The sequence below is a fragment of the Jatropha curcas genome, chromosome 4, assembly GCF_041381405.1.
Source record: "Jatropha curcas cultivar XTBG-Jc1 chromosome 4, XTBG_Jcur_1.0, whole genome shotgun sequence".
Lineage (NCBI taxonomy): Eukaryota > Viridiplantae > Streptophyta > Magnoliopsida > Malpighiales > Euphorbiaceae > Jatropha > Jatropha curcas.
The window spans coordinates 27662393-27678329 of NC_143154.1; the positions used below are offsets into that span (position 1 = coordinate 27662393).

The window sequence follows — 15937 nt, forward strand, 5'->3', positions numbered from 1 at the left end:
ACCCGTAGTAAGCCTGAAACACTAAAAATTTATTATCTCAATATAATTTTAAACATTCAGCCCATATTATTATGAAAGATAAACCTCAATATTTTATTATTTCTCGGCCCAAGTTTATCTTCTACAGCATTCTATAGTTCGAGCCGAATTTACAATACATCACATTCTAATATGGGCTTACAGAATTATTTTGTCTATGTTAATTTACAGCTAAATATATGTAAATTCTACAACTGCGGAGTCACTAATTCTTTGGTATACATAGCTTTTTATACGCATAATTACATAGTGAAATAATTATAGAACCAGGAAAATTTTCCTATTGCCCTGCGCCGAAGAAACATAGCCTAAACTGGATTAAAGAAAAACTTACTTCCTGGAAAAATAAACAAGACATGTGAGTTTTCTAAGAAGTAATACTTATTGCACAACACATGCATTCACACAAATGTATAAATATATCAATCTAGTCATCCGACTAGTTATGTGCTCACGCGACCAATCACACAAATGGCATATCACCAGCACTCACAAGTAATGTCACCTTCAATTAAACAAGCAAGTGGAAATTAGTCAGTGGCGCCACCTGAAACCCCAACGAGCCGTCCTCACACATGGCTCGCCCTCTCATACATGTGCACCAGGGAGCCGATCCCCCATACGGCCAACTGGTCTAATCCTCACTGACCAGTCCTCTCATTATTTTTCCATTCTCTCTTCTCTTTTCCATATTAACAGGAGGCAACTCGGTGGTCTCCATCCAATCTAGATCATCAAGTGCTCACAACAGGAGGCCACCCTGCGGGCTACAATCAAATCTAGATTATCAGGTGCGCAACTACAAGAAGCCATCCTGTGAATTTCCATATAATGTATATCATCAGGTGCACAAGGGGGCGCCGATCTCCCATTTTCCCGGCCGACGGTCAAGTATCATATCATAACCGGATCCATATCACAGACCGTCCTCACAAACCCATGGTGGTCCACTTCATCCCAATTCCACACAAACAAAGCACAACATATCACAACGCAATTAATCAAGTATTGCAATTAAATGCAAACATATTAATCAATTAAACATCGTAACGCAATGCACAATTAGGCATCCAAAATCAAATGCAAATAAATAAGTAATAGTGTTAACAACAAACAATAATAAATCAACAAATAATAATAATGATAAACAATAACAATGAAAATGAATAAATAAATATTCGAATACTTAAATGAATAACAATGATAATAAATAATTAATCAGAGTACTTTATTTATAGAATTTATTTAAATAAACTTATTAATTATATTGTTAATTAAAACTAATCTAAGTTCTATCGAAATTTCGGCAGCATCTCCCCTAAAAGTGGGATTATCTACCTGCTTAAATATCAGCAATATTATATCCATCAACCATTACACACACAGCCCATCCATCGGGCAATCAAATAATTTAATTTCCCTTCCTCCTTCAGAAACAACAATGTCAACATTCAACTAATAATTCAAACATGTTCCATTCATATTTCAATCATTCCTGCTTCACATCAATATAATTAGCCACTTTAGCTAAATACCGAATAAATGAAATCGTTTATACATACATATACAAGCAAATCTTATACTGTTAAGTTAGTTAATTTCATATAATTCTTATTCCAAATACATATACCTTTAATAATCTTATGCAATTATAATTCATAAACTCTTTTATTTTCTTGATTATTAACAAGGATCTCATAATTGAATTTAATGATCTACGAATCATCTTCCTCACCATACATGATCATAGCTAACAAACCCATTTTAATCGTCTATCAAATAAAAATAAGCATTTATATATCAACCAATACAGAAACTTGGAAAATATACTCACTTATATATTTTTGTTGTTCTAAAACAATGCAAGAACTAAGGTCATTGCTGCCAAAATACAAAAATTCATAGCTCTTCTATACTAAAATCATAGATTACACAACAACTAACCCACCTTGCAAAAATTGAACTTACAACCTCATTCTTAGCTTTGATTAGTCAAAATTTATAAGGATCAATTTCATAACAGCTGTCAATTCGCAAAGGAATTAAGTTTTTCTATCTTAAAATCATGGATCACACCAACTAACTAAGTCCACGCAAGAATTAGATTTACAACCTTAATTGTACCATGTCAAACCAAAAAAAAAATCAATAGAAATAATTGAAGATAGCTGCTGCCAACCTAAGCAAATCAAGGTTTCTCGATCAAAATCCATATTATAAACACTAGTTAACTCATTTACCAACAAAACTTAACTTATCATGTCAAATGCCTCATATCAAGCAGAAATTTTTTAAGCAAATAGCTAGGTTGGCTGCTACCCTATCACAATCATTCTAAGTTCTTTCATAGGACCTACCATACACACCCTAACTTACACATTTCCTTGAAAAATGCAGTTATAGTGTCAATTAATAGTCAAAAATCAGATTTTTCCCAACTTCCAGTCGTGTGACTAGTGTTTCAGGAACCTAGCATTTCTCATTCATGATTCTAACAACCCTTTCTTCAAATGAGCTATTGAATAAGCTAAATAATTGAAGGAAAAGGGATCATATAGAGCTCACCAAGGTTTTGAATGCGACTTTACCCACTACGCTGTGATCGCAGTTTCTTGGTTCGCTGCGCCAGCCGGAACGGGAAGGAGAGAGTGAAGAAGAGAGATCGAATCTTCTTCCTCGACAATACTGAATCGACGCCGCTGGAAAATCAGGCAGGAGGAGGCTCGACGCGAACTTCCGATCGAAGGATGTCGCGGTTCTCCTGCACCTCCTACGTACACCAGAGACGAAAGAGAGAAGGGAAGGGAAGCCGGGACCCGCTGCGACGTGGAGGCGATGGCGAGGAGGCGCGGCGTTGGTCTTCGATTGTCGGAAGAAGAGGAGGAGGAAGAGGAGGTCGCGCGCTGGTGCTGGCGCAAGGAAGAAGAAGGAAAAAAAAGAAAAAAAAAAGAAAAGAAAAGAAAAGAAGAAAAAGAAAAAAAAAAAAAAGGAAAAGAAAGAAAAAAATCTTTGAGCTTCTAGACCCTTCCGGTTCGATTCGAACCGGTTTGGTCTAATTTCAATGATTCGGCTCGACTTGCTTGGTTTTCGAGTTTTCAAATTGGTTTATGGGTCCAGTTTAGCAATAATAAAATACTAGCTGGTATGATTTCATTGGTTGAAATAAAAAAAAAATTAGTTTTTAAATGAAAATTCTACGAAATTAAAATTGACAATAGAAATTCAAACATAAACGTGCATATATATCATTTGCAATAATAATTTCATATAAACCGCTTTTTTTATGATTTATCAAACTTTTTCTAATTTGATAGAGTAATAAAACTTAGAAGAGAAAAAAAATATCAATGTCGAAAATTGAAATTATAAAAAAGATTAATCTATTAATAAATATTGAAACGTTTGAATATTCATTGCTATTAAAGCTATTAATGCATGTTTTCACCGTTAACCTTCTCTATCGTTATTTTCAATATAAAATTTTCATTCATAATAATAAATTATAAGTATGTGTGATTATAATGGTATTCAATATCAATATTATAATAGTATTAATTTAAAAAAGAAGTTATAATACATATAAATATTATAATCAACATCAAAATTATGATAATTTTTAATTAAAAAATATATTATAATATTATAATAATTTTAATTATTTAATACATATTAATATGATAATTGAATGATAATTAAAATTAATATTATGTAATTTTAATTAGAAAGATAAGTTACAATACTATAATAATTATAATTATTTACTAATATGTATTAATTATGACAATTAATGTCAAAATTTATATAACACTATAACCAATAATTAAATTCTATATGACATTATCAAAATTTAAGGGTTATATATGTCATTATAGTCCTATGTGTCATTATAATTTTATGTATCATCATCAATAATCTTATATGGCAAGAGTAAACGAAGAACATTTATTTATGAAACGTCACATGTCAATTTTTAGAGAAAAAAAATACTTACTTTATATATATATATCTGGATTGGTTACCCAAGTTTTATATATGGGAAAGTAAGATTTAGATTTTTAATTAGCACCAGAGTGCTGGATTCTGTGGAAAATCTTACCGATTTCAGGTGGACCTCACTCTTACTTTCCATCTCAAAGGGTGAAAATTTGAATTTCTATAAATGAAAAAAAAAAAAAAAGATAAGTTAAAAATTAAAATGACATTAATACTCTTAATTATCTTACTTTCATAGAAAATTACTACACATGATAATTCGACATTCCTAAACTACCTTTCCTAAAATCTACTTTCCTAATAAAGCAAATTTTCATTGAAAATTTGAATTCTAGTAATTAAATGCCGCCGTAAGTCAAAGTGAAAATTATTTGTTCTAATTAGTTTTATATTTTTAAAATTTATGAACAGTAAAATTCAAACTCGAAGGCCTCTCAATCTTTCACCGTGACAATACTAACCTGATCGCACTTAATTAGCATATATTGATTTTTTTTTTTTCTTTTAAAGATCACAGCATTTACAGGAAAATACACACACAATGCCCCCCTCTCCCAAAAAGAAAAAAAAAAAAGGAAAAAAAAAAAAAGAAGTCTAATTCTCCTGAAATTGAATACAAGAATCTGAAAGAATTTTCCTACGAGTTTCTTCATATTGACTTTTGCATAGTACAATGCAATTCATGTTTTTGTTTGTTGGCATAAGACATGTGAAAAAAATAATTAATATCCAACAAAGTGAAACTTCCTACCATTTCATGCAATATATATATCTACATCTATATTAATACTAGCTTTGTTCTATTATAATTGATGTTTAAGGTAATTATACAAACATTAAAAAAATCATTAAAACAACTTCAATTTTAGAAAAACTAATCTTAATTGATTAAATTACTCTTTTATTTCTTTTTTTCTTTTTTTGAATATTGGGGAGGGAATTCAAGCCAGAATGTATTGTCAGTCGGATATGCATTTACCACTAGAGAAATACTTAATCACATTTGATAAAGAGCCCATCCATATACTGATTTAATTTAATAAAATTATTTGGATAAATAATAATATTTATATGTTTTTTTTAAAAGACAAAATAGTATTAGATTTTGACAAAAAAAAAAAGGTGGCACATGAGGATTGAGTTGGTATATGGATGAGTTAGTAAATCGGTAATAAGCAAGTGTTATTTATAACTAATGCTTACTCAGTCGAAATATCATTAGAAAAATGATAAAATTAGAAAAAAATTAATTAAAATGAGAAAAATGAAACTGGAAAATCTCACATGAAACGGGATGATGATAGGAGTGTTTACTATTTACTAATCTTTGGGATTTTTGGTGATTATTTGTTGGTCATGTTAAGAATGTAAATGTGTCAAGCTAGTTGACAAATTGTTCAAATTCGATTTATTTAAATCGTAAAAATTCGACACGAATCAAGCTCGAATCAATTTATTTAGTAAACGAGCTGATCTCAAGAGTAATGATATTTAGCTTACTCTCGAATCAAAATCGTTAAGTCTTATCGTGTTTTATATATACACCTATATAAAATATTTATTTTGGACTTACCTGAGTCGAGATCGAGTTCAAAAGTTTTCAAACTAAACTCAAAATTCAAAGTTAAGTATGATTCTAAAATTTTTAAATCCATGGAAATTAAAATTTAATAAATTCAAATTTGACTCGGCTTGTTTAGATGTGGTTTCAAAATAATTTGTGGTCCACTTAATTTCTCTAGGGGTGTAATCAACGCGTTATTCTATTTTTTGGGTACAGGGGACCACACTTTAGTTCTTTCCAACTAAAAGAGAAAAAAAATTAAAAAAAAAAAAAAACCGAAAGGCTAGAAAATAAGGCATCTTCTTTTTGAAGTTAGTAAGCTTTTTGAATGCTATTCTAAATTTATATGCGTATACTGGGGTCAGTACGATTTGGTTTTAATCCAAAAATTGGATTTAACTGCGTTGATTTGGAAATTTGATTCTGTTTTGTTTTGAAGATTTTAATTTTTTTTAACTATTTCGATTTGTTTCGATTTTTTTATTAAAATTCAGAAAAAAATTAAACAAAACATGTATTGAATCAAATCAAATTAAATTAAAATTGAAATATATATTATTTTTTTTCAATATCTATTTTGATTTATCTTGGAATTTGATTTGAATTAAAAATAGATATTGAACTAAATTCCAAAATAAAAAAATTAAACTAATTTGAATTAATTCAATTTGATTTAGCTTATTTTATAAAATCAATAAGTTTGATTTTTATTATAAAATTTTCGATCATTTAGTTTTGATCAATTCAGTTCAGTTATAATCAAACCAACCATTTACAGAAGTACAACTCTCCGAAAGTATTGTAATAGAGATAATCAATTTTAAGTTTGACGACATTGTAAAAGAAATGATCATTTATTTATTGCATAAATATTTTTTAAAAAAAAGCATTGTTTTGTTGTTCTTATTATTATAAAAATTATATTTACAAAGGTATTGGATGAGTGCGAGTGAAGTATTTTTCTTTTAAGAAATTTCACTGTAAAAAAATTCAAAATTCTCTACTAACTTTCTTATTAATTTATATTGAATAATATTATAGTAAAAATTAGAAGTATTCCATATTTTATGTTGATATACAATATCGTTGAATTTGCACTATGCTCAAGCGTCAAGAGGAATATGCTTTTATAATTCAAAGGTTCTGAATAATAAAATTCAATTGAAGTATAGGGCTATTGCTATTTCCTTTTTATCTTATAGTTTGACCAATTTCCAAATTGAGAAAGAACATCCTCCCTTATATTCCTTCAATATTCAAATTCCTTCAATAAATGTTATAACAAAATTAAATAAAAAATAGCCGTTTTTATCTTATATCTATAAAATTGTAATTTTTTCGATATCGCTCTCTTAGTTAGCAATGTAGATTGAACATATGGAAAGAGCTATTGAATTCGATCTCTACTAAATACATCTGCGGAGAGAGGCGAAGAGGCTTAATTGTAACTACTTCCGAGCTAGATTTAGTCGTTCTGATAATAGAGTCCGGATACCAATGATTTAGGCTTCTTCTCATAATTTTTTTTTTCCTATTGATCACTCCTAAACCTAATAAAAGTTGTTCGCTAACGTGGAGGGTGTGCCATAGCACTTAATTTCTACTTATTATGGATATGACGAATAGCCTTTTATTGGTTGTTGTTACATTTGCTATTTAGAGTTGAGAGGAAATAATGTGTTTGACAAAATAGGAGCAGGATAGAAATTAAGAATGGCATGATAATAACTCTTTAGACTTGAATATATATATAGGTCATTGCAAAGACTATTGTAACATTATATAACTTTCCGAACGCAATTAAGAGAAGGGAATGTGCATGTGAATATTATCATGATGACCACTTTTTGAACTCTTCATACTTTGTTTTCGTCATAATAGTCTTTTTTCATATTCTAAAAAGAAATATTATTGAAAAAAAGGTTTCGGGTTTCTTTTTTTAGGTCAAATTTTGATATATACATATATTTATAGGGTGGCTTGTTATGAGAGCAAAAATTATTAAGATTAGTCAGAGATTGTCTATTTTTAATATTAAAATTTACGAAAAAAAACATCTTATTCAATAATTGATCTTTCCATATTAATATGTTTTCTTGTATTATATAAGGAAATTTTAAATAAATAAATAAAAAAAGAATTGCACATGATTCATGAATGAAACTTCAAATTCAGTACTGCTACTATACACATATTTTCTTTTGAGTGAAAAAGAAGAAAGAACATGAAAGGGAAAAGATAAAAAAAGGGAAGCTAAGCTGACCCTAACCCTAACCCTAACCAATTAAGAAACATCGTTGGAATTTTCTTTTCAAGCTCGCATTGGTAGTTGGATGATGATAACATAATTGCAGAGAGACTCAAAATCATATGGTCCCCAACACTTTCCTTTGTATAGTCCTGCAGGAGTTGCTATAAAAGCTGAAATTTGGAAATTTTAATTTCTTTAAATGGTTTTGAAGTCTTTTGGGTTCTTTAAGCAATGCATAAATGGAGGATGGTGGAAAGTAGTGGTTTACAAGCTAGTCTTTCTGCTTTTATAAATAGCCTCCCATGAATTAAGGTTTGAGTTACCTATCAACTTCCCAACTATGTGCGTCTATTAATTGATTCATGCATGCACCTTTTCTTTCTCTACTAACTATGTTTTAATAACTCTAATGATATTTTCATGCCAACATTTTAATTAGTCATTGCTATTCTGAGTTTTGACTGTGAGTTGTGATCCACAGTATTGTATATATTAAGTTCCACCTCACCTGATAAATTGTCATTTCCATATCTAATTATTAGGTCTATCACAATTGTGATTTGATTGATCTTCATACGATTTATAAAAAAAAAAAAGAGAAGTGACATGTATTGCATTCGACTTCTCTCTGGCACAAATAAAAAAGAATATATATTCTTGCTATTGCCAATTGAACCTATAAATTCTTAAATAAAGATGTGAAGCGAAAACTGCATTTTTTGAGCAATCTAGGAAAGTAACTTGATCGTAATAAATAGAAAAATATTTATTTGAACAAGAAATTTACACTCAAACAATATGTAGAACTGTAGTTTCATTGCTAGAATAATTATACATTTGCAGGCTTAACTTAATGATCTAATACTAGTTAATAAAATTAATTAATTAAAGCTCTTTTTTTAAAAAAAAAAATCAAATTGCAACCTCTCTATGACTAGGACCACTACTTTCTGTATTACTCCAATAAGCATTATGCATCAAGACATCATAAGAAAGCATGTGGTTCCTCTCTTATATCATATTTAGATAGATTGCAAAATCATATCTTCTATTTCCATATTAATTATTTTGTTTTAATATGTATATATAGTGTGTAAAAGGAGCTTATGGTCTTGTAATTATAGCATACATGATGTACACATCATCCTATAGTGATCCCGTTCAATGTTACACGTGTCAATTCTGCTTTAAAGGTATGAGCACATGATTCAACTCATCTTTCAGTTCTTCTCATTGTTTTTAAGGAAGCCAAATACATGGCAAGAATAGTGCTTTTCTTTTTTCTTTGGGGTATTGATTTTTTTTTATTCATTCAATTAGATTATTTTCAGATTAATTTGTAGGTCAATTAAAATTATTATTATTATTATTTCTCAATTTGTATACATATTTTCACATTTGGACTGGAGATAGTATTTTAGATAAAACTCTCTCAATAATAACAATTTCAAAGTTCCTAACTTTTTATCTAGAAACATAGCTAAAGATTAATTTCTTTTTTTTTTTTTTTTTTGTTTTGAATAGTCTAACAATATACCATTTTTCTAATATATGCATTTTAAGTAATGATGGAATTCCAATCAATAATATTAGTTTATTTTTTTGCACATATATAAATCGATTTTAATTTTTTTAATTTATAGTTTATTTCATATTTAAAAAATAATTTAATTATTAAAGAACTAAAATAAACCAATTGATTGTCTAAAACTGTAAATTCAATTATAAAGACACCATTTTGTGAAAGATGTACCTTACCAACTCACCTTGTTGATAACCTATATCTGTGGTCCAAACAAGATTTTTGGACCACAAAATACCCATCAAGAAGTCATGATGATTGGTGATGGTTCTTAAGAAGTGGACTATCACTTGTGTGCACATTAAATGGAAAATTTTTTATTTTACGTACGGTACCAACAAAATGTTGTTGCCATAAATGATTTAAGGTTGTTTGTGCAAAATGGAGGTCTGACCGGCTCGATTCATTGAGCCTATGGTTCTCAAAAATTACTCTGACCAGTTAGTATTTGAGATTTTTATCAATAAATTTTAAGTTTGAATTTACTCAAGAAGGAGGGTTTAAGAAAAATACGAGATTTAATGCATTGTATCTTTTTTTTTTTAATCAGGCAATATAAGAGTTTTCACTTGATGGGTTAAGAAAAGAGCTATTCTTTCAATATAGTCCATCGCGTTATTTTTGCCATTTTTGCCCGCTGGAATTCCTAATGAACCAAAAAAGTGAAAAAAAGAAAGTTCAATTACAATTGGTTTAAATTTCCCCTTGACATGCACAAGGACGGAAAAAAAATTGCTACCGGGAAATAAAAACAAAGTTAATGAATATTATTTTGGGCTGGGCTACGAGAATAAGCCCAACTGGAATGGTCAAGTGTTGGACTCACAAGCAATCCAGGTACATTTTTGTTTTTTTTTTTTTTTTTTGAGAAACAAAAAAATGTGAAAGACAAATTGGAAGTTGTTATTGTTAGTTGATCAAGACTGCAAAAGGGTACAACCGGTGGTCTTGTCGTAATATTTTCTATTACAAAACGTCGCCATTTCGAGTTCACAGAAAAACACAGCTAGTTGTCGTTTCGTATTTGTTTTTGTCTCACTCGCCGTATGACAGACCCGGACCAGAAGTACCAAACCGTAGATAAGAGAAGTTGAACTTCGAAATTGCGCGTCTGTTTCCGCTCTTTTTTTCGGCTCTTCAGTTTCTCCACGTTCATGCTCCTTTAAGTCAAGTCTTCCTCCATCTCTCTTCATATCGAAACCCACCAACACGACGAAGGTACTGACACTCTCTTCAACCTCAAAGTCAGTTTTATATTGTTTTCTTTTTCTTCTTCTTCTTTTTTTTTTTTTTTGAATTTTCTTTTTCAAAAATTTATCGTGAGAACAAATTGTAATCATGGTATTCTGTTTCTTTATCTATTGATGAATTTTTCTGATTATAAACGTTATTTCTTTTTTTGTATTTGTGGGATTTCTCTTATTTTCTATTTAGATTTGAATTTATGCGGTTTCTCTTTTAGAATAGAAAAGATTTGGCTTCATGTATGTGTTAAGTTCAAAGCTTAATGGTGCTAATGCTTTATAGTTCCTGTTTTTTTTTTTTTTTTTTTTTTTTTTTTTTTAGCAAAACATTACTTTTGCGATTCGTTAGTTGTTTTTGCTATCAGTTTTCGTTATTTTTAGCTTATTTATTGAAGGAATTAAGTTGGACTCTGTTTCTCCTTTCTCGTGGTAAATTAGATGAATATTAGTTCGTTTTATTGACCCCTTTTCTTCCTTGAGTGCAAAGGATAGAATTTTTAATATGCAGAATTGTAGGACTATGCCATTTCAAACTTTCTGTAAAATGGTGATCCGAATAGATTTGCTTTATGATTGAGTTCTGGGCGGTAACCAAATAACATGTGCAGCATGAAATGAGTGTATTCAAAGATGAGAATGCTGCAGATATGTCGAAACCACAGTTTAGGAGCAGAGCAGTAACGAGTGTATTCATAGAGGATAAGCTGAAGGACTGTTGTTTGAGATGGTTTTACTCATGTGCAATATAAATCTATAGAAGCATCAATGTGGAAGTAGAAGAGTGATCAGGTTGAACAGTGTTTATAAAATGAGCATAACCCTGGTGTTAAAGGAGATTTATGATTGGTTTTATTGGGTCGGCAATTTTAAACCTCCTCTTTGCTATCAATTTTAATCCAAACCTGTTCTATCATTGCCTAGACCCTACAACATGCAAATGGAATTCCATTCAATGGCCCAATTCAGGATTGTGAGGTGCTCTCATTGCCTTTCATGTCAACTTGGGTTTTATGTCTAGACATCTTAAGTTTGACGTAAAATTGTCAATGGTTGATCTGCTTAAAATGGTTTATATTATGTAACTTCTAGGCTAGAAGATTCCTGTTGCCTTAGGTTCAGGTTTTCCTCAGTAATTTTGCTTTGTGCCTGAATTGCTGTCCTGATTTGTAATGTGTTCTATTTGTATTTGTATTTGCTTGCAGGATGCTTTACTTAATCCTGTTGAAATTGATTTTCTTATCTTTTGTCCATACTTGCAGGAATCCATTTGAGAGAAGGCAACACAAGGCCATAGAATATCAGAAAATAGTAGAAAACAATCTTCACTTGTTAAATATCAACTAGTTTCAAGATAGTAATTCACAACGAGGGAAATACAAGATTCCCTTGCTAGCAGATTCAAATTTCTACATCCAGTTTTAGTAATTATTACATGGAAACAGCCAATGGTCCTTCAGTAGCCAGCATTGGGAACAAAAGAAAGCCAAGAGTAAGAAACGCAAGAAAATATAATGTGAAAGATATATGTAATTCAGCTTATAAGGAGGCTGAGGGAGGTGGCTTGCCTAGCAGTGGTGATTTGAATAGAAGAGGTGATGAAGCAGTTCTTTTATCAGATGTGGATGAAACTAAACATGCTTCACTTGCTATTAATGACAAAGAGAATGCTCTGTCAGAAAGTTTGGCTTCCTTATCAATAAGAGCACCAGCTAGAAATTTGAAGAAAAAACTTCTTATTCTTGATTTGAATGGGGTTCTTATAGACATGAAGTTTAGGAGACCCTTTTGTCTTGGCTTCCTAAAGTTCTGCTTTGAGAGATTTGAAGTGGGCATTTGGTCTTCAAGAACTAAGTAATCTTCAACCTATGTTATTAATTTCATTGTCTATTTCTTGTTGGTGTTGGGATTATTTTTCACTCCTCTTTCAACCTTCAATACTAGGAGTTTCAAATTTCAATATATAGTTGTTGACTGCAAGGCATTTTAAATTTGTGCAGGAAGAATATTGATAAAGTCATTGATTATTTGATGGGAGATTTGAAGCACAAGCTGCTGTTTTGTTGGGTAAGTACATTTATAAGTAAAATTTTCTTAGGGTTTGCACATACCATTGGACAATCTGTATGTATAATGCTAGCACTAAAGAATTTTAAGGCACTTCCTCATTTGGCTTCTTTGTTGCCAATATCCTAACTAATTCTCAAGTAATATGCCTGAATAATGATTGTATTTTAACTAATGCCTAACCATTAGTCTTCTAGTAAATTGGCATTCAGCAATGATGTTGTTCTCTGATTGAACAGATGAAGCATTAAAACGTTCAGCATATGTGTTTAAGTATATCAGTTTCATATATATCCATGGAGTTATTTGAGCAAGTGATATATTAAAGAGAATTATCTTTACTTGCATCTGCCTATTGTTTTCAAGATCAAACTGCATTGTTTGGTGCATTGAGTCCCTTTAAGGTGGTAATAACACAATAAAACACTATTGTTTTGCAGGATGCATCCCATTGCACTGTGACACGATTTAAAACCCTGGAAAACAAGCATAAGCCCTTGGTTTTCAAGGACTTAAGGAGGATCTGGGAAAAACACGACCCTGAACTTCCTTGGGAGAAAGGATTTTATAATGAATCAAATACATTGTTAGTAGATGATTCACCTTACAAAGCGCTGCTTAATCCTGTGAGCTTTTTCTCTCCTTATTTTTCGTTCTTATGAGCTGCTCCGATTTATTTCTTACATTTTGCAAATTACTTTTATTTTTTAAAATTATGTTAATCTTTCGTTACAGGTAAATACTGCAATATTCCCTTATTCATACCAGGGTCAGGACTTGAAGGATAATGCTTTAGGTAATTGACATTTTGATACTATCTGCTGTTCTCTAATGTTTAAGCTCCTGAGTTCCATCCACTTAAGTAATATGTCACAAATGTTGCAAACATTTTTGTTGCTATAGATTATTGAATGTTGTACTGCATTTGTATCACCTGAAGAGGCAAATGAATAAAAATTGTATCCAACTAATGACAGGTGATGGAGGTGATCTTAGAGTTTATTTGGAAGGATTACTTGAAGCTGACAATGTACAAAAGTTTGTAGAGCAAAACCCATTTGGTCAAAAACCTATAACTGAAAGAAGTCCAACTTGGGGCTTCTACCTGAAGGTTATGAACACAATGTATCCATACTGAGCCATGAAATAATTTTTCTTAATCTTAATTTTGGATATGGTTTTGCTAGTTAATTATGAAGTTTACATAAGCTTTCTAGAAGAGAGAGAGGGAGGGTGGAACAGCTGTTCATCAACACTTCAAATTGCTGTTCTGGTGCATTCATAAGGACTAGTGTTCGTTAGTTACTGCAAATATATGCTGATCAACGTTAAACTCGGTTTTTGGAGTTGAAAAAATTTGATTGACATTGTGCAGACATCAGTTCTTGATATCATTCATTTAGAGAAAACTTTATCACATGTATTTTTCATAATAGCACCTCTCTGATTCATGTTAAAGAGCTTATTGCATTCTAAACCAAATTCCAATCCTTATAAGAACTTCCAAGCATGCAAGTCTTTTGTGGTGCTTGCATGGATATTATTGTATTTGAATTTTGCTTTTGAATGGGAGATATCTGATTTTCTTTTCATTGTTTGTCAAGTATAATAGCAGTGATTTGATTCATCTAGTATGTTGACATTACACTGGGAATAAGATTCTTAACATTCTGATGAATTATGTGATGTTTTTGGAGCTATTGCATGTGCATTGCTCTTTCTGCTGTTGATGCTGATTTCAATTGCCAATGTTGGAGCACACCCAGGTTAATGGTGCGTGCTTCTAGGAAGCTGTCAGGATTATTCCTGATTTGTCATTTTCCTTGGTAGGGTACAATTTGAAACATCGTAAAAGATAAACATAATATAGGCACTAATTTCAAGAATTTCTAGTTTCTCAAAATTAAGTTATTCCTGATATCTTTCAGTACCTGAAGAATTTCCTGTTCTCTTGTAAACCAAAACTGAATCATAATAAGAACTGAATGGAAAAGCTAATTGAATTTTGTATTAGAAAAAAAGGTCCACCAGAAATTATTGAAACTCATTCTGTCTCTGTCTTTGTCTTTAACATGTAAAATATTTTCCAACAACGAAGCACCCTGGATGAACCCTTATCGGGCTCTAAAGCCAAAGATAAATACAAAATATGGCTGCATCATCCATGCTCAAAAGTCATAAAAACGATTGATACCCATAAAAAGGTTAGTCCGATTAGATAGGAAATGCATGCGCATGGTACATAAAGGACACTATCTTTTTTCTTAGGGCAACCCAATTGAAAGTAAAATGTCAAGAATGATAGGAGGACCCAACTTCATTTGTTCTTGTTAGGCAATCAAACATGAGTTAAACTGTTAAAATTTATGGAGGGTGAGGAAAATTGGCATGAAATTGACATGTCAATATTGGAAGATACACTAAATTGATAAGACCAAATTGACATGACAAAACCTTTGGAGGATTAATGAACACGTTTTTTCAAGGTCTTGGATATTGATGTCAAAACATCAAAACCTATAGAATGACCAAACATTATATAAAGGCAATGTCCTAAACAATCATAATTGACATGTCAAAGCTGAAAATGATAAGATCACATGTGCTAGAAAAAATAAAGCAAGACAGTAAAAAAAAAAAAAAAAAACGTAATTAAGATCAATTTACCTCAATAAGTAATTAAGATATTACAAAAAGTAAAGCAAGAAGCTAACAACCAGAGCCTGATAAAACTGAAAGTGTCTATCTTGATCAAATTCAGGAATTATGGACATCACAAGGAATGCTCCATTTTTCTACACAATCAATTTTCACTTTCAGATAAGCCACATGACACTAATAAATGAAACATTGCACACATATTTTCAATTTCAAGCCATTGGCCAAATAACCAAAAACCTGACAAAATAGCTGAGTACAAGCATTTGGTGAACAACTCAATGGCTTCTTTTCTTTCTTCCTAGTCACATTTTTCTTCTTCTGCACAGAGATTCAGTATTGACTCCTAACAGTTTATTTTTTGCCCATTCCTCTTGATATATATTGTACAGTTTGTTAGTGTCATGTCATACAATAAGAGACAATATAGAAATCATCATATTCTATGGTTGCCAATTTCAAAAGGGATGGTGCTAATTTGTTGTCTTCTTAACATTGGTATGGCCTCTCGGAGATACATATGATAATTATAACGACATATA

General features: G+C 30.8%; 1 protein-coding gene across 1 annotated transcript; it reads left to right on the forward strand.

Annotated features, from left to right (window-relative positions):
* Nucleotides 1-10474: 10474 nt before the first annotated feature.
* Nucleotides 10475-14329, forward strand: LOC105644171 (putative FCP1 homology domain-containing protein C1271.03c). The gene is made up of 6 exons (XM_012229447.4): nt 10475-10647; nt 11933-12524; nt 12671-12737; nt 13178-13363; nt 13473-13533; nt 13715-14329. Exons 2-6 carry the CDS (start codon nt 12106-12108, stop codon nt 13873-13875), a joined length of 894 nt encoding a protein of 297 aa, XP_012084837.1. The 5' UTR covers nt 10475-10647; nt 11933-12105; the 3' UTR covers nt 13876-14329.
* Nucleotides 14330-15937: the final 1608 nt, after the last annotated feature.

What these genes read in the sequence shown, in the direction of transcription:
- LOC105644171 (XM_012229447.4), top strand. Translation starts at nt 12,106, where the DNA reads ATGGAAACAGCCAATGGTCCTTCAGTAGCCAGCATTGGGAACAAAAGA. An exon ending in ATTTGGTCTTCAAGAACTAA is followed by an intron (nt 12,525 to 12,670) that starts GTAATCTTCAAC and finishes AAATTTGTGCAG; the next exon opens with GAAGAATATTGATAAAGTCA. An exon ending in ACAAGCTGCTGTTTTGTTGG is followed by an intron (nt 12,738 to 13,177) that starts GTAAGTACATTT and finishes ATTGTTTTGCAG; the next exon opens with GATGCATCCCATTGCACTGT.